This window comes from Pelophylax lessonae (assembly GCF_965119305.1).
Source record: "Pelophylax lessonae genome assembly, chromosome: 2".
NCBI classification, from domain to species: Eukaryota; Metazoa; Chordata; class Amphibia; order Anura; family Ranidae; genus Pelophylax; species Pelophylax lessonae.
Window position 1 is genome coordinate 706,549,213 of NC_138769.1, and position 27,944 is coordinate 706,577,156.

Here is a 27,944-nt window from a genome sequence, read left to right on the forward strand (position 1 = left end):
TTGAGCTAGGTGATGCTGGATGTCCTCCAGCCAGGAAATGAGGTGGGCTCTATCTGATTTGCTGCAGCAGTACAGGAGAGAAGCCTGTAAAATTGTGCAAAATTAAAACTAAGGCTGGTGTTCAGCATGAAATACTTTTATCCCAGCGGGAGGTTCACGAGAGATATCATTATCAAAGAATTAAAAAAATGTGAAAGTTTATTTTTCTGCGCAATAAGATGAGGAAACAAACATATATTTAATTATTTTCTGATGTGCTCTCGGCTTCCACATGCCTACACTGTATGTGCTGTGCTTCTCCAAGCTCCCCCAGTGCCTGAAACATGATGCCATCTAGATATCTCCCTCCTTTGTCTTTCATTGCTGTTTTCTGACTTTTATTTCAGCATCTATAAGTGCAGGCAGTCTCTCTGTGAGTCTGGCTGGATATTTCAGCCTGTGTGCAGGTAATAATGTGAATAAAATACAGGTTAATTTTCTTTTTTTAAATGAGCCCCCCCCCCCCCTCCTAGCACCCTACACATTGAGGCATCTCTCCCCTCCCCCATCCCACTAACACGCCTTTCTTGCCTCCTCCAAAGCTTACTGCAGCCCGGCTGGTAAAAATCTAGCGGTGGTCCGCCCACACCTGCATACCTATACTCACCACACCCTTTACAGTCTGATTGTACAATTTTCTCTAGATCTACCCATAGACATGTGCAGGGAGTGTGCCAGGTGTTCCTGGGCACACCCTAATCACTATGTGCGGTGCAGATTTCCCCTACTGCCCTGAGGCTGCAGAGAAAGGCATGTGTGTGTGTGTGTGTGTGAGCTTTGGGGGTGCACACCCTAATGCAATAGGCTGCCCATACCTATGGATCTACCAACAACTAAATCATGCAAGGGTCTGCCTGACTCGATATAAATGAATTGGATAGATTAGGTTGGTGCTTATATTAAATTGTTTTGGGAAATCTAAAGTTGACTGGTTGTAATGTGTATGATGATCCTAACATCCTATAGACCAAGGGTCTCCCTGATGCCCCATCATTGGTGCCTGTGGGAGAAATGGTGCCCCATCATTGGTGTCAGTGGGAGGAATAGTGCCCCATCATTGGTGTCAGTGGGAGGAATAGTGCCTCATCATTGGTGTCAGTGGGAGGAATAGTGCCCCATCATTGGTGTCAGTGGGAGGAATAGTGCCTCATCATTGGTGTCAGTGGGAGGAATAGTGCCTCATCATTGGTGTCAGTGGGAGGAATAGTGCCTCATCATTGGTGTCAGTCGGAGGAATAGTGCTCCACCATTGGTATCCGTGGGAGGAATAGTGCCTCATCATTGGTGTCAGTGGGAGGAATAGTGCCCCATCATTGGTATCAGTGGGAGGAATAGTGCCCCATCATTGGTATCAGTGGGTGGAATAGTGCCTCATCATTGGTGTCAGTGGGAGGAATAGTGCTCCAACATTGGTATCAGTGGGAGGAATAGTGCCCCATCATTGGTATCCATGGGAGGAATAGTGCCTCATCATTGGTGTCAGTGGGAGGAATAGTGCCCCATCATTGGTGTCAGTGGGAGGAATAGTGCCCCATCATTGCTGTCAGTGGGAGGAGTAGTTTCCCATCATTCAGCTTCGGGTGTGGCTGCAGGAAGGTTCTCTGGCTGTGTGTCTGCTCCAGGTGATTTCTGTGAGAGGGGAGTTCGGTAAAATCTCTCCCAGCCCTGCTGGCCCCTATCTGGGGAGGCCATGCAGGCCAGCAGGGCCTCTCCTGCTGGAAGCTCTGAACCATCCCCTGGGCTGATGGATGACATACCTGCTCCTGGACAAGCCATGGCTGGAGATCTCTCTGCCCCTGGTGAGGATGAGGATACCGAGTCCATTCGGGAGCGAGTGGTGGCCGGGATCAAGGTCCTGAATAGGGAGAGAGACCAGCTCTACAAACTGAGAGCAGAGTTGAAACGCCTGCGAAAGCAACGTGAAGGTTTGCACAGCCGCAGCCGTGGATCTATGGATTCGGAAATCCAGTTGGCAAAGGTCCGGGTTCAACACCAGGAAACCATTGTGGCCATGATGGAAGGTAAAGAGGGGCCCTTTAAAGAAAAGTTCTGCAATGACCGCAGATTTGCAAGGATGGCAAAGATGGAGGTGGAGGAGGGGACCCCAAGTTCTGACCCCCTGACCCCCCAAGGTGAAGTGAGCAGCCCGTTACCTTCTCAGGGCTCAGGAGGCATGCTTAAAGTGATCCAGGCAGTGGAGTCTCCAGTACGGGCGGATCAGCTGGTGTTTGGTGAGGAGAACATACCTGATAATGTGCCTGATAAGGTAAAGCCTAGCAAGTCACAAGTGACTGATAAAACTATTTTTGTGCCATTTAACACCTTGGCTAATACTGATGTTTTGCCCAATGACACCCAGGCTGGTAATTTTGTATCCAGCAATATTTCAGCTGCTGATGTTTCCTTGCAGGAAAAACTGCGTTTAAAAAATGACATTGCAGCAAAGGAACTACAAGAGCCTGAGCAACCCATTAACCCCCCTTTTGCTGAGCCCAAGGCTGTTTGTCCAGTCACAGCTGTTGTTCAGGACTCTACACTGCAGCATCAGGCCACCTGTGGTACTACAGCAGACACTGTGATAATGAATGGTGATTGTAACGATTCTTCTAACGATTCTTCTATTTCAGGTGTTATGGATAATGCTGCCAATATGTGTGCAATAGACAATCCTGCTGGCTCAGTACAAGCAGTTAATAATAAGGATAATAATAATAATGTACCGGCTAAAGTCACATCAGTGTGGGGTCTTGGCCCTGATAAGCCCTCTTTTGCTCAGGTGGTACGCTCTGCACCTGGTAATATTATTAAGCCAGGGCTGCAGCCAATGAGGAACCCTGCTTCCAGGCAGAGATTTACACCACAGACTGCCACTTTGAGCACCCCTGGTTCCGGTCTTGGGTCTCTGGCTTCTGCTGGGGTTCCAAGGCGTAATGTAGTCATTCTTAAATGGGAAGGTGGTGCAGTCTCTCCAGCACGGCGTGTGGTGGTGGATATGATTTTGGAGATGGGCTTTGGGGCGAATGACCTTTATGCCCTAATACATGTAGCTGGGAGCCGGGAGTACACAATCAGCTTCACCAGGCCAGAGGGTCTTGACCTGTTCTGGGAACGATATGAGGCTCGGTGCAGGTCAAGACCCGAATGGGAAGATCTGGCACCAGTTGCTGTTTCACAAAGATCAACGGTTAAAAAAATAACCATCATCCTCACTAACGAGAGTGTTCCTGCTCGGGACTTGGAGGTCTGGTTAAGGAATTATGGTGAGGTTTTGACAACGCCAAATAAAATCCTTGATGAACGTGGCATCTGGACTGGGGGTTGGTCAGTAACGGTCAGGTTGGCCAGGGATGGGAATGTTGTCCGTCACCTGCCCTCCTCGGCTTTCATAGGGAGGGATAGGATGACTGTTTTTTATCCTGGTCAGCCAAAGCTGTGTCACCGCTGTGGAGAAAAGGGGCACTTTAGCTCCTCCTGTTCAGCCTTAATATGTTCGGTATGTCGGGGACAGGGTCATGTGGCCAGGGACTGCACCCAGGCGATAAGGTGCAACCTGTGCTTGCGCCTTGGCCACCCCTACAGCCGATGTCCGGAGGCCTGGCACAATATGGAGAAGGAGGTAGTAGATGAGCTGTTGAGGCTGGACAGGATGGAGGATGAGGCCCCTGGTGTACCATCCTCCTCTGCGGCGACTGACCCCCCAGGTCCTGTTCAGGATCCCTCCCCAGTTTCTGTGGCCAACCCTCCTGTGTCTGTAGGTATTCCTTCTGTGGCTGTCTCTGTGTCCCCCCAGCCTACTGTACCCGCTCCTCTTGTGTCAGAACCTTCTAAGTCTGTGCCCCCCAAGTCAGTCTTGCCCCATGAGTCTCCTAGGTCTGACTTAAGGGAAGGTCCCCCCCCACCTGGAGCGGTGGCATGTGCCAAAAAGGGTGCTGCTGCTTCTTCTGTAAAGAAGTCTTCTGCGAAGACTTTGAAGAAAAAAACAAGAGATGAAAACATCTCGGAGTCTGACCTGCAGTACCTGGAGGAGAGAAGGAGGGTTGTGAGGCGGAAGAGACAGGCGGTGAGGACGGAACAGGGACAGGAAGCCCCAGTGTCTGTCCCCAACCGTTCTAGGGCTTCCGCTTGGGATATTTCCTCATCTGGAGCTTCCTCTGAACAAAATTCAGATTCAGAAATGGAGTTGGAGGAGGCCTCAAGAAAAAGAGAGGCTTCTGGTGATGAGCAGCAGAGGGGAGCTAAGAAGCAATCCACCCAATAACCCAAATGGCGGTTCCCCCTCCGTTAAAAGTGGTGACAATAAATGTCGCCAGTATTAAGTCGGTAAGAGCTCGTTCTATGGCCTTCTTTTTGTTCAGCCAATTAGATGCTGAAATTTTATTTTTGCAGGAGACTAGGCTCACCTCCTTGGCAGATATTCATATGGCCAAGAGAGAGTGGAGGTATGGTCCATCTTACTGGTCTCTTGCGGCCGAGCCTTACAGCGGGGTGGCGGTGTTGTTTAAAACCGGCATGGTAACTGTCCGGCGGGTTATTGAGGTGGAGATTGGGAGATGTATGGTCTTAGACGTCCTTGTGGGAGGGCAGGACCTGCGCCTAATTAATATTTATGGGCCGCACACAAAGTGGGACAGGAAATGCCTTTTTACAAGGATCAAGCCATTTCTTTTTACATCCCGGCAAGTGGTTTTTGGAGGTGACTTTAATACTGTGACTAGGCCCAAGGACAGGAAGGACTTCAATGACAGGCTGGGATATGATAGCGTTTTTTTAAATAGTATGGTTAGGGATGCTGGCCTTGTGGATGTGCACATTAAGCACCTTCCGGATGACACAGGGTTCACCTTTCATCGAGGTAATAGTCAGAGTAGGATAGATAGGTTTTTTTTGAAGGAGGCCTCTGCTTTCTCACCCCCAGTGGTGCAGGCAGTGGAGTTCTCTGATCACTGTATGCTATCTGTGGTCTTGAATGCTTCAGACTTCCCTCAGAGGGGCAAAGGCATCTGGAGATTGAATTCGACTCTCCTTGAGGAAGAACATGTTAAACAATCCTTTGAGGAATTCTTTCAGGCACAGGTGACCATCCTGGACTTTTGTAGCAGCAAGGCTGAGTGGTGGGAGCTGACCAAAAAGAGGATTGCTGGATTCTTCAGGGGCCTAGCCAATAAAAAACAGTTTAATAGATACATGACCTACCAACGTTTGCGGAGGAAGCTGGATATTCTTGTCTCGAGAGGAGGAGATCCTGGGGCAATCTCTGAAGTGAAAATCCTCCTCAGGAAGTGTCAATATGATCGGCATACCTCTTTGGTTCTGGAGCGGGACTATGGGAAATACCACTCGCCTGACCCTTACCAGAAGTGCAAACAGGGTGTAGCTGTTAAGATGGTCGTTGGCCTTAAGGATAGTACAGGTTCCTTGACAAAGTCCAGGTCAGGGATCCTGGAGGTCGTGAGGTCTTTTTATGCTGAACTTCTTGGGAGGAAAGAGCTTGACCGAGACAAGATGGAAAGCTTTTTGGACTCTACTCCAGGTCTAAATGGTGGAGATGTCCCTTTGATGAATTTGACAGAAGAGATCACAGTTGAAGAGGTGACGAGGGCAATTGAACAGCTTGCCATCAAGAAGTCACCTGGACCGGATGGTCTGACGGCTGAGTTTTACAAAGCCTTTAAGTCTATTCTGGCCCCACATTTGGTAGAGATTTTTAACAGTTGTCTTGCTGAGGGGGTGCTTCCCCCTTCCATGAGACACTCAGCTGTGATTCTTCTTTCAAAAGGTAAAGATCCTTCGATGATTGAGAATTGGCGCCCCATCAGCCTTCTCAATGTCGATAGAAAGGTGCTGGCGAAGATACTTTTCTGGCGCCTATCGGCAGTAGCAGAGTCTTTGCTTTCTCGCCATCAGCACTGTTCGATCCAGGGTAGGAGCACCTTCACAGCGGTTTTAGCTGTCCGGGAGGCCTTGGAGCAGTGCAGGGCTGCAGGCTGGGGAAAGTATTTACTGGCATTGGATCAGGCAAAGGCTTTCGATCGTGTCAACCATGAGTACCTGTGGTTGCTCTTTAGTAAGTACGGTCTGCCGGGTGGTTTTGTCGATTGGTTAAAAGTCTTGTATAAGGGGGCAGAAAGCTTCCCTCTTGTTAATGGTTGGGTTGGACAGTCCTTTGAGGTTGGTTCTGGGGTGCGCCAGGGTTGTCCCCTGAGTCCCCTGCTCTATGTGTTTGCAATCGACCCCTTCATCAGGAGGCTAGAGAGCAGCATGTTGTGTGGGGTACCAGTGGGAATCCCGGGTGAGCCGCCTTTGAGGGTTGTTGCCTATGCGGATGATGTGTCAGTGATTGTCACTGGGACAGATGAAGCAGAGGAGGTGGTCTCTCTGACATCACGGTACTCTGAAGCATCAGGCTCCAAGATCAATCAGGAAAAGAGTGAAGTTTTTTGGATGGGAAAGGAAGGTGAGGGGTTTGATCTCCCGGACACCTTTCCAGTGCCCCAGGAAAAAATTAAGATATTAGGCATTGAATTCGGACCTGGCGATTATGGCCTTAAAAACTGGGAAGGCAGGCTGGAAGTTGCCAATACTAAGGTGGTCAGCTGGAAGAGATGGAAGTTATCTCTGAGGGAAAGGGTTGATCTGATTAAGACTTACCTGATACCGATCTTCTTGTATGTCAGCCCTGTCTGCATCTTGCCAGTGTCTCTCTATGCTAGGATCTATAGTGTGTTCTTCCAGATGCTGTGGGGGAACAGACTGAACCCCATCAAGAGGAATGTCACCTATCTATCCAGGAGGGAGGGTGGCTTAGGTATGGTCAACCCCGTTCTTTTATTTTCACTGCTATTTCTCAAGTTTAACATTGGTAGTATGCTTGCAGTGGAACCTCCTGGATGGACAGGCATGTTTAGATCTTGGTTTAGGCCTTTTCTGCGACTTTGGGAAGAAGGTGGCCAAGTGAAGAATCTCAGGGGTCATCGTGGTCAGCTCCCAGCCTATGTCGCTCCGTGTCTGAAGTTGCTGCGGCAGTGGCGACTGTCGGCTGAAGATCTCAGATCCGCTCCGAGGAAAGTCCTTATGAGCCGAGTCTTGAGCGAAGTCTTTCATGACCCACTGGCCTTAAGGGATTGCCCAGGCCCAATTTTGAGGGAAGGGTTAAGATTGATTAATTTGGCTAGAGTCCCCCTTAAAATCAGGGATCTGGCCTGGTTGTGCTTCCATGGGAGGCTCTATGTTCGGGGCAATTTGAAATTCCGCAGTGGGATGGATCGTGGTTGTCCTCGGGAGGAATGTTCAGGTGAGGAGGAGACTATGGACCATTTTCTGCTTCGTTGCCCTTTTAACATAGAGGTATACAAACAGGTGGGGCGGGCCCTCGGTGTTCCTTTCCTCTCCAGGCTGGGTTATGCTGAGTGGGTGTATGGAGCATTCAATACTGGTGGGGGCTTTTGTTTGGATACACTTTTTTTAGTTAGCTTAGTAGTCCGTTATTACACCTGGAACGCACGGTGTCAGGTCACCCTTCGGCGTAAAATCCTTCCTGTTCAGGTGGTGGTGTTTGACATTCTGCATGAGGTGGGGAAGATTCGGGCGCTTGAGAGAGACAAGTGGGGTCAGAGGGCTTGGTTGAAGGCGTGGAGGGGTTTCAAGCCTCCCTGACTGCCAGGAGTCTCTGTCCTGGGTGTGGCTTTCTGTCTCTTATCACCCTAGATTTTTTCTTAATGCTCAGTTTTTGATAAATGGCTGCATACATAGGTGATGGGTTGTGCCTCTTAGGCCCTCTCTGCTGCTTTATGTAAATAGTTTTCTAAAAATGTTGGAAGTGGATTATGTATATATTGTATATATTCTGCACATGGATGTGTATTCCTTTGTTTTCTGTTGGAATATTGTACTATAGTTATGTTTTTTACTTTTGTATAAAATATGTTGCTTGATTCTTTTCAATAAAAGATCAATAGTGCCCCATCATTGGTGTCGGTGGGAGGAATAGTGCCCCATCATTGGTGTCAGTGGGAGGAATAGTGCCCCATCATTGGTATCAGTGGGTGGAATAGTGCCTCATCATTGGTGTCAGTGGGAGGAATAGTGCTCCACCATTGGTATCAGTGGGAGGAATAGTGCCCCATCATTGGTATCCATGGGAGGAATAGTGCCCCATAATTGGTGTCAGTGGGAGGAATAGTGCCCCATCATTGGTGTCGGTGGGAGGAATAGTGCCCTTTAATTGGTGTAAGTATGAGGAACAGTACCCCATCATTGATCCTTGTGGAAGGAAGAGTGTACCATAATTGGTATCAGTGGGAGGAATAGTGCCTCATCACTAATGTCAGTGGGAGGAATAGTCCCCCATCATTGGTGTAATTGAAAGGAATGATGCCCCATCATTGGTACCTGTGGAAGGAATAGATTCCTATAATTGGTGTCAATGGGAGGAAAGGTGCCCCATTATTGGTGTCAGTGGGAGGAACAGTTCCCCACTATTGGTGTCAGTGGGAAGAATGGTGCTTTACCATTGGTGTCAGTGGGAGGAATGGTGCCCCATCATTGGTGCCTGTGTGAGGAATGGTGCCCCATAATTGGTGTCAGTGGGAGAAATAGTGCCCCATCATTGGTGCTTGAGAGAGGGATAGTACCCCATCATTGTTGTCACTGGGAGGAATAATGCCCTGTAATTGGTATCAGTAGGAGGAATGGTGCTCCATCGTTTGTCCCTGTTGAAGGAATAGTGCCCCAACATTGGTGTCAGAGGAAGCAATAGTACCCCATTGTTGGTGTCAGTGGGAGGAATAATGCCCCATCTTTGGTGTCAGTGGGAGAAATGGTGCCTCATCATTGGTGCCTGTGGGAGGAATGGTCCCCCAAAGGCTGAATACAGGCAAGCAAAGAGTCACATCTGTCCCTGGCCTGCAGTTTGGAGATCACTACTATAGACCTAAATGGGACATACTCGTACTGGTGAAGCAGCATCTCATTTAAGTCTATAGGACATTAGTGCGCAGGGGCATGTACTTTAAAAAAGGATAAGTACTGCAGATATACTTTTTTCCTCAAATATAAACTATATTTCAATATTTCTCTTTCCAACAATCAGCATTTGAATACAGTGCGCAATAGGGTCCACATACTGATTCCATATTTCGATAGAGAAAAATTACAAATTAAGAGCATGAGCACTGCGCCTCATTCCTGCTTTTGTATATACAGTATATATATATATATATATATATATATATACACACACAAACACACACTATATTACCAAAAGTATTGGGATACCTGCCTTAAAACGCATATGAACTTTAATTGAATCCCAGCCTTAGTCCGTGGGGTTTAATTTTGAGTTGGTCTACCCTTTGCAGCTATAACAGCTTCAACTCTTCTGGGAAGACTGTCTACAATGTTTAGGAGTGTCTATAGGAATGTTTGACTATTTTTCCAGGAGTGCATTTGTGAGGTCAGGCACTGATGTTGGATCAGAGGGCCTGGCTTGCAGTCTCCGCTCTAATTCACCCCAAAGGTGTTCTATCAGGTTGAGGTCAGGCCAGTCAAGTTCCTCCACCCCAAACTCGCTCATCTATGTCTTTATGGACCTTGCTTTATGAGTCTGTCCAATTATTTATTTATATTTTTATACAAGTTTTGTATTTTTTTTTGTTAACTTTTTTGTATGGAGTATAGATTTATGTTTGTCCCAAGCATGTTTGAAGCCATTTACAGTTGACTGGCTCACTACGTCTGCTGGAAGTTTATTCCAACAATCAACTACCCTTTCGGTAAAATAATACTTTCTAAGGCTGGATACACACTATACAACTTTTGTTGGCAGATTTCCTTTAGATTTACCTTCAACTATGTAGTGCAAGGGCCTACCTGATTGCATACAAATTGAAAGTGTTTATGTTTGACCTCCTATTATATGGTTTTGGTAAGTCTAAAGGAAAAAATCTAAAGAAAGTTGTATAGTGTGTATCCAGCTTAAGATTCATCCATTTAGGTTGAGGTCATGTCCCTGTGTTCTTGATTTTATTTTCATATTGAAAAAACTGCCCTCCTCAGCCTTATTCACCCCCTTGATGTATTTAAAGGTTTCAGTCATGTCTCCCCTTTCCTTTCTTTCCTCCAGATGGTACATATTAGGTTCCCAAAGTCACTCTGGATATGTATTATCCCTCCAGACCTTTCACCATTTTTGTTACCCCTCTCTGAGGGACCCGATTTTAGTAAGGGGTGACTTGATATTTTGCATACTTGAGTGCGATGACTAAAAAAAGGTTCAAGGCGCATGTGCAGCGGCTCCCGAGATGGAGTCTTGATTTTTGAGCTCCGTCCTGCTCCAGCCGACTGAAAGCCTCCAGGCCAGTTCTCGAGCACGGCCTGTCCTCCTACTGCCCGCCCGTACTTCAGCCACTGTAGAGACTCCCCCATCTTAACGGCAGAGCTGTCCAGGAAAGAAGTGTCCCGTCAGCTGAGCTTCAGAAAGCAGACCCTGGAGCTCTCCATGATGGGGGCCGCAATCTCCCCACGAGGAGACACAGACACAGAATCCATAGCGGATCTCCTGCCTCTGCTCCAGGATGGATGTGGAGACCTCTCCTCTCCTGTGAGTAACCCTCTCCTACCAGCAGCCTCCGCTGCCTCTACTGAATCCCTTCTGGGTAGAACCATGGAGAAATTACTAGGCACTCCAGTGATCACTGGTCCGGCAGGCTTTGCTTCTCCTCTCCAGGCCTCCCCCCTCACCCCGAGACACCACTCAGATATCTCCCATATCTTGGTTAGATTATCAGAAATGTTATTTGGACTGGCCCAGAACACAGCATAGATCACAAACATTATTATAGTGGACTTGCAGAGACTGGGCTCCCGTATTGAGGCCATTGAACAGACTGTGGATCAAACGGTTGCAGGGGAAATCAAAACACTACTTGTATACAGACTTTACGGGACCAATGTTACGCCGCTTTGTCCAAAATTGATGATCTTGAGAATAGAAGTAGACTGTCCAATTTTCACATAAAGGGCCTCCCCAAATCTATTCTAGATGTCCAAAGATCTGTTCTGACCCTCATCAAGGATTTTATCCCAGAGATATCTGACCACAGGCTGGAACTAGATATAGCTCGCAGGACCCTGCAACCTCCTCACCCAAGATGGTCTTCCCAGAGACATTGTCATGCTGTGAAGGAGGAGATCATGAGGAAGTCCCACAACTCTGGAAACCTATCTATTAATGGTCCTCTGGTCCAAATAGTTGTCTCCCACAAATATTCAGCGGCGGAGAGTTCTGAAACCTCTTCTGGTGGCTTTATCTAACAAAGCAGTGAAGTATTAGTGGTATTTCCCCTTCCGCCTGCAATTTCAATTCAAGAACAAATCCTACAGCTTTACTACATTCCAGGATGGAGAACGCCTACTGATACAACTTGGCTTCATCTCCCAAGACTCTACCTCAACGCCTTCGGTTAATTGTCAAAGCTCCTCAAAGCGCCCCCCTCCAGTTAGCTCTCTGAACCTGGTCTGGAACAAGCAGAAATCAAAGACATACCGAGACTCCAGCCCACCCTGATGGGGTAGATATCTTCTGAGGGTCTCCTTTGGTCTTCCATAGACCTTTCACAGTTGGAAGATCATCTTCCCTGGTTCCTGGTTTTGAACTGGTCTCAGCTTAAGTTTCTTCCTTCTAAGGGGCAACCAAGATGGAATTCCCCCTTGATTTTTGGACTCTCTTCTTTGTCCGCTTTGGGTTTATTTAAAGAACCTCTTTTCATGCTCCCCTTCGGGGGTTCTTGCCCAATCCAATGAGCAGGCCCTTGGGGGGAATCATGACTTGATTTCCACAAAGGTTTCTCGGGCCTTCCTGGGGGGGGGGGGGGGGGAAATCGATGCGTCCCTATTTAATCTGGGGCCGTGTCGAATGTCTCCCCTGGGGGGCCTTTTAAAACAAAACCTTACCTGTCAAATGTCAGTCTTTCTTTTGACATTTTGATTTTTTCTAAATGTTTGATAACAAGCCTAGGGCCTTATAATGACTCTCATAGGGTCTTGCTTCAATTGTCTGGAGGCTTCAAGGCTGGAGTGGTTTTCATGCTCCTCCCCCTGTTGTGACCTAGAGGGTAGAATTATTTCTGGTGACCACAGGGTAGCTCCAGATGGACCCTTGGGTATGTCACTATCATTTGGTGGCGTCTCTCCCCTCTCATTGCCATGACTAGTTCCACTGTATTGAGTAAGACCCTCCGAATAGCATCTCATAACTCGCAGGGCCTTAATTCCCTGATAGAGATGAAAGGCTTTTCAGCATTATCATTCTCAGTGTCTTGATGTCCTCCTACTTCAGGAGACTAATTTCCCTGGGAATTTGAATCTCTTGTACATCCACCACAAATATCCAACCTTCTATTTAGCAAATGCAGAGGTCAAGAAAAGAGGAGAAGCTATATTCTTCTCCAAAAACGTCTCCTTCTCCCACTCTCAAACGCTTAAAGATCGTGATGGCAGATACATTTTAGTCAAAGGACATATAAACGGCAGTCTGTACACATTCGTCTCTTACTACGCCCCTAATCAAGGCCAAGCTGCATTTTTCACAGCGATGCTTCAAACCCTCTGTCCCCAATTTGAGGGTCCAATCATCATAGGGGTGGATCCTAACATCGCGTTTCACCAGCTCTTAGGTAAATTGGATCAGGTATTCCTTGTCCTAAAAGGCCCCCTAAGCATAGCCTTCGGATAGCCCATCTCCTACATTCTTTGGGTTTGGTAGACATTTGGAGGGAGTTAAATCCCTCTACCCTTGACTTCTCGCACTTCTCGGGCCTCACATAGAACTCAAGCCAGAATTGACCATATTGTCCTTCCTACATCGGATATGAGCACAGCATCCCAAGCTTCCATAGGGGACATCTCTTGGTCTGACCACTCCCTAATCCTGCTCAAAATTATTAAAGCACTCTCCCAAAAGGGCCCACACCCTTGGCGTCTCAATGAGCCTCTCTTGAATGACCCGGTTAGATGCTCTATGCTGGAGAAGGAGCTTCAAGAATCCTTTCTTCTAAACAATGTGGGAGACATCTCCCCGGGTTCCTTTTGGGGGGCTCATAAGGCGGTTATTTGTGGGAAACTCATTCAATTAGTTTCACAACTGAAACGTGAAGGTCAGGCTGATTTGGATAAACTTGAGAAGAAATTTAAAATGCTTAGCAAAATCACACAAAAATAACTCCTCACCTGCTTCCCTTGCCAACCTTGATTTAGCTAGATTAGCTCTAAACCTGGCATAAACCTCAGCAGCAAAAAAAAGCTTAAGGTGGCAAGGAGCCCGTTTATAATTACAAAAAGATAAAATAGTGTCGAAACTTGCAGCCAGTTTGACTCCTAAATATTGTGTACTCTCCTTTTCGATCTCCATTACTCAGAACCCCAAACACATTATAGAAAATTTTCACTCATTCTTCACTAAATTGTACAGTAAAGATAATTCTGAGGATCCTAAGGGTTTAGAGTCTTTCCTAGAAGGGATCCCCCTCTCTAAACTCAAAGACAGTAACCACTTCCTCCTTGACACCCCTATATCGGTGTCTGAGGTGCAGAATGTTATCAAGGGCTTACGTATTGGGTCAGCTACGGAACCAGATGGCTTCTCGACTTGTTACTATATAACGTTTGCTAGTACTCTCGCTTCTTATATGGTCTGGTTCTTTAATTTTCTGTGAAAAGGTAATCCCTTAGACTCAGTCTCTAACCCATTTCTCTGATCAACAACGACTTGAAAATCATGTAAAAAATGTTATCCAACTGTTTAGCTTGGATCATATGTTCATAAAAATCAGGTGGGCTTCATCCCAGGAAGACAGGGTCCAGGCCAGATAAGAAGAGCGATTGATGCACTTTCCTTGATGAAATCCGGTTGGGATGGGGGTCCCCCACAGGAAGGCTTACCTCTTCTCTACTCTTCAAAGATGGGGCTTTGGTCCTACGTTCATGAAAATTTTGGAAGCCTTCAATTTCAACCCCTTTGCCCAATTAAAGATACAGTGTCTATACTCGGAAACTTTCCCCAAAGCTAGGGGAACAAGACAGGGTTGTCCCCTTTCACTGCTTATCTTGCCATTGCTATAGAAACCTTTGCTATTGCCATCCGAATCCACCCTGATATTCAGGGTGTTCGCTGTGGTACGCAAACCCATAAATGGGCCCTTTTCGCAGATAATATCCCCCTCTTTTTAACCTCCTCCTCATTTCTACTCCCAATATCTTTAAACTTTTACATGACTTTGGACAAGTTTCAGGCATACACGTCAATATGTCCAAATCTATGGCCCTTAATGTAACGATCCCTAAGGCCCTGGTTGAACAGTTGCAGAATCACTTTTCCTTCTCCTGGAAACATAAGTGTATCCCCTACCTAGGGGTCAATTTGGCTGCCTCCATAGATCAGCTCTATAGTGTCCACTATCCCAGCTTCTTTAAGAAGATGTCTTCTGACCTTACTCAATGGTCTTCTCTAGGTCTCTCCTGGCTTGGTTGGGTTAATGCGATCAAAATGACCTTATCTCCCTGAATTCCCTACTTGTTTCGCTCTCTTCCAATCCCATTAATCAAATTCCATATCCCTAAACTACAATCTTCCATTATCCATTTTATTTGGGGTAAGAAAGGGTATTGCCTCTAGGAACATTTTATACAGACCTAAATCTCAAGGAGGGCTAGGTACTACCTAGCAGCGCAGCTCTCTCAGGTGTCTATCATTTACTCCTGGGGCTTCAAACCTGACTGGCTTAATATGGAAAAGCAGTCAGTCCCTCATTTCACTTTAGACTTCCATATTTGGAGCACTCCCAAGTCTCAACCAACCATACTTTCTCCAACACCCTTTAGCTCGTATCTTTCACAATCCTCACTTTCCTCCTGGGATGAATATAAAGGCTTTTAAGTGGTGGACAGACAAGGGACTTTATCGAATTGGACACTTCTTTAATTCTGCTGGTCCTTTATCACTAAGCCATTGCATTAACAAATTGGAGATGCCACATTCGAAAAGGTTTCGCTATAATTAGATTTCCCATTTCTTACATTCTATTTGGATGGACAAACCAATTCCTCCAACAGCCACACCATACGAACAGTGGTGTTCTAAGGTCTTGGACTTGAGGGGAGCTATTTCATTAATCTACTCATCCCTTGTGGAGCCCACAGAGAAAATCCCATAAATGTTGGAATGGGAGAGGGATTTAGCAATAGAATGAGATCTTGACACCTGGCACCAATGTTTTACCCACTCTTTCAAGGGCCTACACAATATTTCATTATTAGAAGCTAATGCAAAAGTAATGTCCCATTGGTACCTGGTCAACATCTGCCTCTCCAAACTTTACCTTGAGGATTCTCCTTTAAGCTTTAGAGGCTATGAACACATTGGTTCAATGATCCATACTTTCTGGCAATGCCCCAGAATTTTGGAATCAAATTTTTCACATGATACCCAGAATTACTGGAACCTCTTTGAACCAGGATCCTGGTTTAGCCCTCCTCAATCATCACATTATTAAGTTTGCAAAATGTACCCAAGCATTGATAGCCTTCCTCTTTCTCTGCGCTAAACTTACTATAGCCCGGGCATGGAGGAACCCCTTGGTTTCATTCACCTTGGCCAAGCTTAAAATATCTTGGAGAATGTCACAAGAAAAGGTTGCCAGCATCCTCCAAAATACTAGGGAGAAGTTTAAGAAGCATAAAAAGATTGGGGGTATTGCTGCGCTAAAACATTGATATAAGATGTGATTACAATAATATAAAAAGTCACAAGGACTACAATACTACAAAGTATATGTAAAATGCTAAAAAGTCACAAAGACTACAATCACATAAATTGCATACAGCTGCCAACACCTGATCTTAAATTAGAATATAAGGTCATGGATAAACATATAACAAATATGGTGTAGCGCTCGTATTGATAATAAATTGAACTGAACGGTCCAGATAAATATAGTATAAAATCAAATAGTTGGAGATCAAGTCCATCAAAGAAAAAGAGATGTGCTCCCCGTAATGAATGTCACACAATGCCGCGTCCCCTCGTGTGTCCCAGCGTGGCGTGCCGCAGGCTCCTCCATAGGCACGAGGGGACGCGGCGGCCATTTTCTTGGTTGGGAACCAGGTCCCGGGATCGCTCCCCAGAGATATATGCCTTATTATCTCCTTCTAAATGTGAGTTGCCACTTTTTAGTCCTTGCATTAATAAATTTGTGACTGTACTTCACTATGGGAGTTGTCCCCTTTCTTTATTCATGCACTCATATCGAGCGGAGCTGATGTGGTTATCGTAGTGAGCTGGGCTGTCATCTGCATGGTTCATCCGATTTCCATTATAGGCGGTTAATGATCTCTGTGGTGGGGATCATTGCATTACGGTAAGGGGCCATTTCTCTCCATTTGGTGGTGGTCTATATGCACTGGACTTCAGGATGGTGAAAGTGTGACATTCATTACGGGGAGCACATCTCTTTTTCTTTGATGGACTTGATCTCCAACTATTTGATTTTATACTATATTTATCTGGACTGTTCAGTTCAATTTATTATCAATACGCGCGCTACACCATATTTGTTAGAAGTTTAAGAAGACCTGGGAACCCTGTGCTTTATATATGAAAGTGTCCATATAGTCCTCCATGTTTTTATTTTCCATCTATCGTCCAGGTCTTTGTAATTTCATCTAAAGCATAGGTATCTCCACAATCACTTATTGATCTCATTATTTTCCTTTCCATCTTTCTATATCTCCCCTAGCCCTACCTCCCCATATTATTTGAATAAACTACTTGAACTATTATTCCTATCACCCAATATTCTATGCCTGCTATAACACACATCAGGGCTTCGGACTCCAGTGGGCTCAATAGTCTGTTCCAAGAGTCACACATTTTGTTTTCGTTCCAGTTTTATTTAACTCTCAAAGCCTTAGATCTTTCCTTCTGAAGGGTTTTTTTTTTACCACCGCTGTCTATATTTCCTCAATATGTGTTCCTGGTCTGTTCTCATTACGGTCCAAATGCCATTGTACATGTTCACTACGTTTGTTTTTTCTGAATTAATACTGTGAAACCTACAAATTACGGCAACAGTGTAGTCTCCCACACTAATGGCCCTTTTCCACTGCAAGTACCGGCTCGGCTCTACTCGGCCCTGCTTGGCCCAGTTTGCTTTTCCACTGCTGGTACCGCATGGTACGGTGTTGGAACGGTTCGGTACGGTACGGTATGGTTTGCTTTTCCACTAAAGTAGTACTAAAGTTAAGTGGGTGGGATAACAACCGGTTGGGTGGGATTCTCTGACCGATCAGTGGCTAGTAGTGACTGCATGCAAAGGATTGTGGGATATGGTACCGGGTATGGTACCTCTTGGAACCACAATCGAGGTGGTACTGTTTTTGAGAGCCGTACCGTTCGGTTCCATGCAGTGGAAAAGCGCCGCCGTACCGTACCGAACCGTTTCTACACCGTACCACGCGGTACCAGCAGTGGAAAAGCACAAAAGCGAGCCGAACCGTTCGGTTCCATGCAGTGGAAAGGAGCCATATGACACAGTTTGCACCCAGATGGGGTGTCTGGGTAAGGAGAAAATACTGTTACCGCTTGACTAATCCAAATACCTTGTTTAACCTCAAGCTTAGCCTTTTACCTCAAGCTAAAGGGAGACTTATGTTGTGTTAAAGTATCCATTTGAACAACCCTTTGCTATGTGTCTGGATGCATAACAGATTGTGACATGACTTTCATACACCTCTGTATTTTTTCTTTGTGAAAATCTCAATAAAAATTAAAAATGTTGAGAAATGCTTTTATAGTGTATAGAAATACATGCATATTGATTCATATATACACACATACACATAATACAATACATTATAAGTACATCGTGACTGTATTCAAAGTAGAGTTCTGATTGCTTCTCGTGATATTTCCTACCAGCTTGGGATCAATAGAAGTCTCATTGAGAATAACATCCAGCGTCCGATTAATCCAGGAATCCCTATAGGGGTGATCCTTCGGGGGGCGGTACAGGTCAAAGATCACTGTCTTATTGGCACGTTCTGCAAGCTTCAGGTAGTCACTCAGCTTAGGAATGGTCTGGTTCCAGGCGGTCTGCTGATCTTTCTCAGACAGAGAACCCATGGAGGAAAATGGTGGTTTCTGGAGAACACACAAATCATTCAAGGAATTAGGAGGTCTCTATACCCTAAACATAAACTTACAATTAAAGAGCTACTACTAACTAATGGAAATTTCCATTGTTTTGGCCCACATTTTACCATTGTGGAGAAACACATTGCAGTCAATAGAGAAGGCAAAATTATGGAGGTTTTTACGGGTTCAATGCACTCTAAAAGGCTTCTGAGTTGTTTTTTATTTATTTTTTTTCCTTTTTTTTAATTTTTTTTGTGTATTTTGTTATATGACATTTTTTCACAATAAGAAAGAAAAGGTTGAAAACCAGGAAAAAAATGTAAAGAAACTCTATAAAAGTGTGAACATAATATAAACATATCCCGAAAGATAAAGGTGGAATCTTACAATCAGATATCACTTTACCATAGGAGGCTTTATCCCTATATGACACTACTATAGAAACTTACTTATATAGGACTTTCAGTAAACCTCCAATAGTCAACAAACAAGAATTAAAATATACATATCATTTATTCCAAAAATATTTAAAAAAAAACCTATCAAAAAAAGAGTATTAGAAAGTGCAAGTAAGGTTGTTGAGTGTTGATCAACGCACTTCAAATGTTTTGACTGTATCCAAAGATATATTTTAAACTATATTGGAGTAAATAATAAGTATATACCTATATATATATATATATATATATATATATATATACAGTGGGTACGGAAAGTATTCAGACCCCCTTAAATTTTTCACTCTTTGTTATATTGCAGCCATTTGCTAAAATCATTTAGGTTCATTCTTCTTCCTCATGAATGTACACATAGCACCCCATACTGACAGAAAAACACAGAATTGTTGACATGGTTGCAGATTTATTAAAAAAGAAAAACTGAAATATCACATGGTCCTAAATATTCAGACCCTTTGCTGTGACACTCATATATTTAACTCAGGTGCTTTCCATTTCTTCTGATCATCCTTGAGATGGTTCTACACCTTCGTTTGAGTCCAGCTGTGTTTGATTATACTGATTGGACTTGATTAGGAAAGCCACACACCTGTCTATATAAGACCTTCCAGATCACAATGCATGTCAGAGCAAATGAGAATCATGAGGTCAAAGGAACTGCCTGAAGAGCTCAGAGACAGAATTGTGGCAAGGCACAGATCTGGCCAAGGTTACAAAAAGATTTCTGCTGCACTTAAGGTTCCTAAGAGCACAGTGGCCTCCATAATCCTCAAATGGAAGACGTTTGGGACGACCAGAACCCTTCCTAGAGCTGGCCGTCCGGCCAAACTGAGCTATCGGGGGAGAAGAGCCTTGGTGAGAGAGGTAAAGAAGAACCCAAAGATCACTGTGGCTGAGCTCCAGAGATGCAGTCAGGAGATGGGAGAAAGTTGTAGAAAGTCAACCATCACTGCAGCCCTCCACCAGTCGGGGCTTTATGGCAGAGTGGCCCGACGGAAGCCTCTCCTCAGTGTAAGACACATGAAAGCCCGCATGGAGTTTGCTAAAAAACACCTGAAGGACTCCAAGATGGTGAGAAATAGGATTCTCTAGTCTGATGAGACCAAAATAGAACTTTTTGGCCTTAATTATAAGCGGTTTGTGTGGAGAAAACCAGGCACTGCTCATCACCTGTCCAATACAGCCCCAACAGTGAAGCATGGTGGTGGCAGCATCATGCTGTGGGGGTGTTTTTCAGCTGCAGGGACAGGACGACTGGTTGCAATCGAGGGAAAGATGAATGCGGCCAAGTACAGGGATATCCTGGACAAAAACCTTCTCCAGAGTGCTCTGGACCTCAGACTGGGCCGAAGGTTTACCTTCCAACAAGACAATGACCCTAAGCACACAGCTAAAATAACGAAGGAGTGGCTTCACAACAACTCCGTGACTGTTCTTGAATGGCCCAGCCAGAGCCCTGACTTAAACCCAATTGAGCATCTCTGGAGAGACCTAAAAATGGCTGTCCACCAACGTTTACCATCCAACCTGACAGAACTGAAGAGGATCTGCAAGGAGGAATGGCAGAGGATCCCCAAATCCAGGTGTGAAAGACTTGTTGCATCTTTCCCAAAAAGACTCCTGGCTGTATTAGATCAAAAGGGGGCTTCTACTAAATACTGAGCAAAGGGTCTGAATACTTAGGACCATGTGATATTTCAGTTTTTCTTTTTTAATAAATCTGCAACAATGTCAACAATTCTGTGTTTTTCTGTCAGTATGGGGTGCTATGTGTACATTCATGAGGAAGAAGAATGAACTTAAATGATTTTAGCAAATGGCTGCAATGTAACAAAGAGTGAAAAATTTAAGGGGGTCTGAATACTTTCCGTACCCACTGTATATATATATATATATATATATACAGTATATATATATATATATATATATATATACAGTGCTTTGCAAAGGTATTCAGCCCCCTTGAACTTTTCGACCTTTAGCCACATTTCAGGCTTCAAACATAAAGATATAAAACTGTAATTTTTTGTGAAGAATCAACAACAAGTGGGACACAATCATGAAGTGGAACGAAATTTATTGGATATTTCAAACTTTTTTAACATATAAAAAACTGAAAAATTGGGCGTGCAAAATTATTCAGCCCCTTTACTTTCAGTGCAGAAAACTCTCTCCAGAAGTTCACTGAGGATCTCTGAGACCCCGTTCACACTGGGGCGACCCGACTTTGCACTTCATATCATTGAAGTCAATGCAGGTCGCTCCAGGTCGCCCCAAAGAAGCTCCGGACCCTTTTTCTAAGTCGGAGCGACTTGTGTCGCTCCTATTAGAACGGGTCCTGTGCTGCTCTATGGCAAGCGACCCACCGGGACTTGTCAGGCGACCAGGTCGCCTGACAGGTCGCCCCAGTGTGATAAATAGAATCCACCTGTGTGTAATCAAGTCTCGGTATAAATGCACCTGCACTGTGATAGTCTCAGAGGTCCGTTTAAAGCGCAGAGAGCATCATGAAGAACAAGGAACACACCAGGCAGCTCCGAGATACTGTTGTGGAGAAGTTTAAAGCTGGATTTGGATACAAAAAGATTTCCCAAGCTTTAAACATCTCAAGGAGCACTGTGCAAGCGATAATACTTTCGCAAAGCACTGTATATATATATATATATATATATATTTTTTTTTTTTATAGGAGGCATATTTAAAGTCCCATATAAATAAAATTCTATAGTATACTCCATAAAAGTGTATGTTTTTGTTTCTTTTTTGTGTATTTATCATTAATTGTATTATTATTAAACACAAAAATTAAGAACAAAAAAAACACATGCATCTCTATGTATTGTCTCTTTGAATATAAGAATTTACAATTTTTTATTTTTTGCTGTTTTTTTTTTCTTACTGTGAAAAATCTTCAAACAACAAAATACAAAATAAAAAGGAAAGAAAAACACAAAGAGGAGTGCAGTGAATATATGCTGTGATTGTGTATTTTATTATGCGATGCTTTTGTCACATTGTACGCGATTGTATGGGCTTTGTTTACCAACAAATCACAATGTCCGCTTGATTTTTTATTTCATGTTAATTTTGCCGCATTGTGCAATTAGTGGAAATTTTCTCCACAGGCGCCCCCCTCCTATCTCTACCGGCAATTTTCCTCTGTTGTATATTAGAGAAATGGCTGTATAATTATTGGCTGTATTTGTACCATACATTAGCTTTTCTCTAGACACAGCTGGCTGTAGAGGAGTGCGCAGGGATTTGGAGCGCTTGGGATGGAAGAGGGGATCCTGTTATTTTTTATTTTTTTGAGAACTTCTCCTTTTAAACCCTAAAGCAGAACTCCAGCTTTCCCTTCAATCTTGCACAGTTGTACAGACACCACTCCTGGACTGAAATTACTTTTTTCAGATTTTTCTGCACACTGTGAACTTCAGTATGCATTAGAAGCTGCAGCAAGTCAGAGAGGGCCCATTTCTGGGCTGGAGGACATGCAGCATCATCTAGGCCAGTGATGGCGAACCTTGGCATCCCAGATGTTTTGGGACTACATTTCCCATGATGCTTATGGACTATGCAGTGTAGTAGAGCATCATGGGAAATGTAGTTCCAAAACATTTGGGGTGCCAAGGTTCACCATCATTGATCTAGGCTTTCCTCCCCAGCCTCACTGTCCCTGGCCCACCCCTTTCTTTCACTGGATTTCAGTCCTATCAATCATGAAGGCCCAGTATCGCATGTGGGTATTACCTAGGGTGGTCTGCATACAAATACAGCCTGTCTTGGGACTCCTACTTCTCCAGACTGACATCCAACGATCAACGCGTTTTGATATTTGCATAACTCCTCCCAAGTCTGCATACAAATACAGCCTGCCTTGGGACTCCTACTTCTCCAGACTGACATCCAACGAGCAACGCATTTTGACATTCGCATAACTCCTCCCAAGAGCCAGCCCACTGCTTGTATCAGGTCTGAGGGTTCTCGTGAGGAGTACTGAGGCAGGGTGCTGTGATGTCTTCAGGAGCTATGTACATCACCCTGCTGGCCCCTCCCACCAGCCATGATCTGCCCTCAATGCATAGAGAGGAACAGAGATCTACAATAAGGCATATATTGAAAACAGAAACAGAAGAGAAAGTCTCCAAGAACAATGCAGACAGAAGTATGTTTTTTTTGGGAGTGACAGAAAGCTAGATCCTCATCAGATTTGCTTCTCTTTCTGTATCCTGCAGATTTTCTCTCACTTCCTGCCAAGGGAAAAATGTTGTCACCGTAACTTTAGATGAGGGGAAATCACCTTAAAGGAGCCAAGATAGCAGGTAACAATTCTTTCCCACTCCAAAACAAAACAAAAAAGAGTTTCGGCTGCACATACATCATAAGGCCCCTTTAACACAGGCGGACCGTTCAGATCCGCCTGTCAGTTTTTCAGGCGGATCTGAACGGATGCCCCATGCATCTCTATGGGGCAGCGGATGTCAGCGGAGACATGTCTGCTGACATCCGATCCTATCCGTCTAATCCGGACGGATGGAAACCCTATTTTCCAACCGTCTGGCGGATTGGATGAGAACGGACAGGCAATTCCCCCATAGAGGACAGCGGGGATCTGATACCTCCATCTCTGCACACAGAGCGGAGAGGGAGCTGTCATCCGCTTGCTCAGCAGGGGATCGGCGGATCGATCCCCCGCTGAGCAGAACGGCTCAGTCGACGGAACGGGGCTGTGTGAAAGGGGCCTTAAGCTGAAGTTTTATCTGCCTATTTGTTATCTTCCTTGGTTCTTCTGACCCGCCTCATCAACATGCTAAGAAAATGTTTAGGCCCCGTTCACACTGGGGCGACGCTACTTTGCCAGGCGACCTCATAGGTCGCGGCGCGCTGCTCGCACCGCGACCTCGGAGCGGCCGGCACGGACTTCATAACATTGAAGTCAATGCAGGTCGCTCCGGGTCGCCCCAAAGTAGCTCCGGACCCTTTTTCTAAGTCGGAGCGACTTGTGTCGCTCCTATTAGAACGGGTCCACAGCTTCTCTATGGAAGGCAACCTACGGCGACCTGTCAGGCGACCAGGTCGCCCCAGTGTGAACGGGGGCTTACAGTTTTTGTGAACTCTTCCCCCTAAAAAACACCCATTCAGTTTAAATTAGAAATGAAAGGCAAAACATTTGTGTATAGATATAAAAAAAACATTATAAATACCTTTGTTCTGTGTACAGGAGAGGAACTGGTACAACAGTGCAAGACTGAAGGGAAGAACGGAGGTCAGATTTAGGCCTCTTGCACACTGCAGCTTGAAAAAGCTCAGTACAGCTTTTTTTTTTACTAAGCTAAAATACAGCCCATTAAGGCCCCTTTCACACGGGCAGTGCGCCCGACGGAGTCCGTTCTGCTCAGCGGGGGATTGATCCGCCGATCCCCGCTGAGCAGGTGAATGACAGCTATGTCTCCGCTCTGTGTGCAGAGACGGAGCTGTCAGATCCCCGCTGTCCTCTATGGGGAGATCGGATGAGAATGGACCGCCTGTCTGTTCTCATCCGATCCCATCCGATTCGTTTCCATGCGTCCAGATTTCACAGGCAGGATCGGATCGGATAGCGGCGGGTGTCAGCGGAGATGTCTCCGCTGACACCCTCTGCCCCATAGGAATGCATGGAGCATCCAATCAGGTCCGCCTGAAAAACTGACAGGGGGATCGGCCCGCCCGAGTGAAAGGGGCCTTCTTGTAATGATTCAAAAAAGTGCCAAAGTAGCTCCTATGCTTTTTTTTATTGCGGACTTTGGCACATTTTTGAACAGCACACCTTTGAGGGTTTTATGGGTGTTTTCTCACACACCAATTTCTAAGCACGTTCCGAATGGAATCCAAATGTACAATTTTAGGCGCGTTTCTTTTGCCCGTTTTCAATGGTCGTCTGACAAGTGGTGCTCCATTCTGTGCTATGGGAACTGTTCTAATAGGAGCGACTCAGAAAAAGGTTCCTGCACTACTTTTGTCCGAAGTCGGAGCGACTTGCATTGACTTCCATTATGTGAAGTCCGTGCAATTCGCGCCGAAGTCGCGGTGCACGGCGACTTGTTCAAGTCGCCTCGAAGTCTTGTCGCCATCGTGTGAACCGACTCTTATGATCGTACTTGCTGAATGTTTTGACAACCCAAAACCAACAGACTTGCATGTGGTAAAAATGGTGATCCAGTAGGTCTGTACACACACTGAGGGCATAACCCAATGTAGCTCAGGAGAGGAGTCACAGTACCTGTGTGAACCATTTCCCGGCATTTAGAGTCTCCAACAGGTCCCAGGGCAACATGGCAGCGTTGGCATTAGTCAGGTTGGGATAAACCTCTTGGACGTTTGTTGTTCTCTTCAAAGTGCCGTCATGCATGAGGAACGGAACACCATCATAGCTAAAAGAGAAAGAAGTCACTGAATCTTTGTTATCAGCTATATACACTATATTGTCAAAAGTATTGGGACGCCTGCCTGTATACGCACATGAACTTTAATGGCTTCCCAGTCTTAGTCCGTAGGGTTCAATATTGAGTTGGTCCATCCTTTGCTGCTATAACAGCTTCAACTCTTCTGGGAAGGCTGTCCACAAGGTTTAGGAGTGTGTCTATGGGAATGTTTGACCATTCTTCCAGAAGTGCATTTGTGAGGTCAGGCACTGATGTTGGAGTTTATACAGATAATTCATCCCAAAGGTGTTCTATCAGGTGCAAGCCATTCAAGTTCCTCCACTCCAAACTCGCTCATCCATGTCTTTATGGACCTTGCTTTGTGCACTGGTCCAAATCATTTGGTGGAGGGGGGATTATGGTGTGGGGTTGTTTTTCAGGGGTTGGGTTTGGCCCCTTTGTTCCAGTGAAGGGAATTCTTAAGGCGTCAGCATAGCAAGACATTTTGGACAATTTCATGATCCCAACTTAGTGGGAACAGTTTGGGGATGGCCCATTCCTTTTTGAACATGACTGCGCACCAGTGCACAAAGCAAGGTCCATAAAGACACGGATGAGTGAGTTTGGAGTGGAGGCACTTAACCTCATCCCAGACATAATACTAGAGATGGTCAGAGCCTGCAGACATGATACAAGAGATGGTCAGAGACTGCAGACATGATACAAGAGATGGTCAGAGACTGCAGACATGATACAAGAGAGGGTCAGAGACTGCAGACATGATACAAGAGATGGTCAGAGACTGCAGACATGACACAAGAGATGGTCAGAGACTGCAGACATGATACAAGAGATGGTCAGAGACTGCAGACATGATACAAGAGATGGTCAGAGACTGCAGACATGACACAAGAGATGGTCAGAGACTGCAGACATGATACAGGTGATGGTCAGAGACTGAAGACATGATACAAGAGATGGCCAGAGACTGCAGACATTATAAAAGAGATGGTCAGAGACTGAAGACATGATACAAGAAATGGTCAGAGACTGCAGACATTATAAAAGAGATGGTCAGAGACTGCAGACATGATACAAGAGATGGTCAGAGACTGCAGCCATGATACAAGAGATGGCCAGAGACTGCAGACATGATACAAGAGATGGTCAGAGACTGCAGACATGAGGCAAGAGATGGTCAGAGACTGCAGACATGATACAGGTGATGGTCAGAGACTGAAGACATGATACAAGAGATGGCCAGAGACTGCAGACATTATAAAAGAGATGGTCAGAGACTGAAGACATGATACAAGAAATGGTCAGAGACTGCAGACATTATAAAAGAGATGGTCAGAGACTGCAGACATGATACACGAGATGGTCAGAGACTGCAGCCATGATACAAGAGATGGCCAGAGACTGCAGACATGATACAAGAGATGGTCAGAGACTGAAGACATGATACAGGTGATGGTCAGAGACTGAAGACATGATACAAGAGATGGCCAGAGACTGCAGACATTATAAAAGAGATGGTCAGAGACTGAAGACATGATACAAGAAATGGTCAGAGACTGCAGACATTATAAAAGAGATGGTCAGAGACTGCAGACATGATACAAGAGATGGTCAGAGACTGCAGCCATGATACAAGAGATGGCCAGAGACTGCAGACATGATACAAGAGATGGTCAGAGACTGCAGACATGAGGCAAGAGATGGTCAGAGACTGCAGACATGATACAGGTGATGGTCAGAGACTGAAGACATGATACAAGAGATGGCCAGAGACTGCAGACATTATAAAAGAGATGGTCAGAGACTGAAGACATGATACAAGAAATGGTCAGAGACTGCAGACATTATAAAAGAGATGGTCAGAGACTGCAGACATGATACACGAGATGGTCAGAGACTGCAGCCATGATACAAGAGATGGCCAGAGACTGCAGACATGATACAAGAGATGGTCAGAGACTGAAGACATGATACAATAGATGGTCAGAGACTGAACATAATATAAGAGATGGTCAGAGACTGAGGACATGTTGGAGGATATTGTGAACATGCTATAACATGGATCAGGATATCCATGGAGACATGAGTCAGGATACAGTCATGAAGTGGTTATATAATAAATGAGACTGCTAGAAATCACTACCATAACAGGGAAAAGGGGTAAACTCAGAAAATGTCTGACAAATCTCCAAGGGCCACATATGCCTAAAGAGATGCATGCAGCCCCCAGGCCAATGGTAAGGCACCAGGGCACCCTCTGGATCCAGCAATATAGCACGAGAGACCCGGCTGTCAGGACTCTCCCTCCTCATTGGATAAGACAGCAGTGAAGTGCCATTGGCTCTTGCTGCTGTCAATCAAAGTCAGTGAGCCAAGGAGGAGAGAGAGGAGCAAAGCCGGACTGTGGCTCCATGTCTGCCTGCTGCTTGCTGTGGAGGCACTGAAAAGGAGGGAGGGGCCAGGAACGCTGAAGAGAGACCCGAGAAGTAGAGGATCTGGGCTGTTCTGTTCAAAACCACTGCACAGAGCAGGTAAGTATAACACGTTTGTTATTTTTAAAGGAGAAAAAACATGAGACTTTAGTATCAACTTAAAAATACTCTGCCTGACCCAAGATGGCCACCAGAGTCACATGGGACTGCAGCATCCAACCCAAAGGAACTAGGTTTCTCTTGACTTCCGCTACCCTGCAATGCCGTTGCGGTTCAGCGCCACCTGCAGTGGAGAAAGCAGGCTGCACCTGCCTTCATACGTATGCTACAATACTGTGCGGTACTTTAGGATCCTGTGATCCATTCGTTTTTATTGTTATACAAATACATCTTTTGTAATTTTTTTATT

General features: G+C 45.3%; 1 protein-coding gene across 1 annotated transcript in view; it reads right to left on the reverse strand.

Annotated features, from left to right (window-relative positions):
• The window catches only part of GDPD4 (glycerophosphodiester phosphodiesterase domain containing 4), a 128,945-nt gene that overhangs the window by 32,827 nt on the left and 68,174 nt on the right, over positions 1-27,944 (reverse strand). Inside the window, exons 9-10 of the mRNA XM_082244462.1 lie at positions 24,941-25,091; positions 18,005-18,229 (exon numbers count right to left, since the gene is read on the reverse strand). Of these exons, the coding sequence (XP_082100588.1) occupies positions 18,005-18,229; positions 24,941-25,091 (376 nt within the window). The remainder of the gene's footprint in view (positions 1-18,004; positions 18,230-24,940; positions 25,092-27,944) is intronic.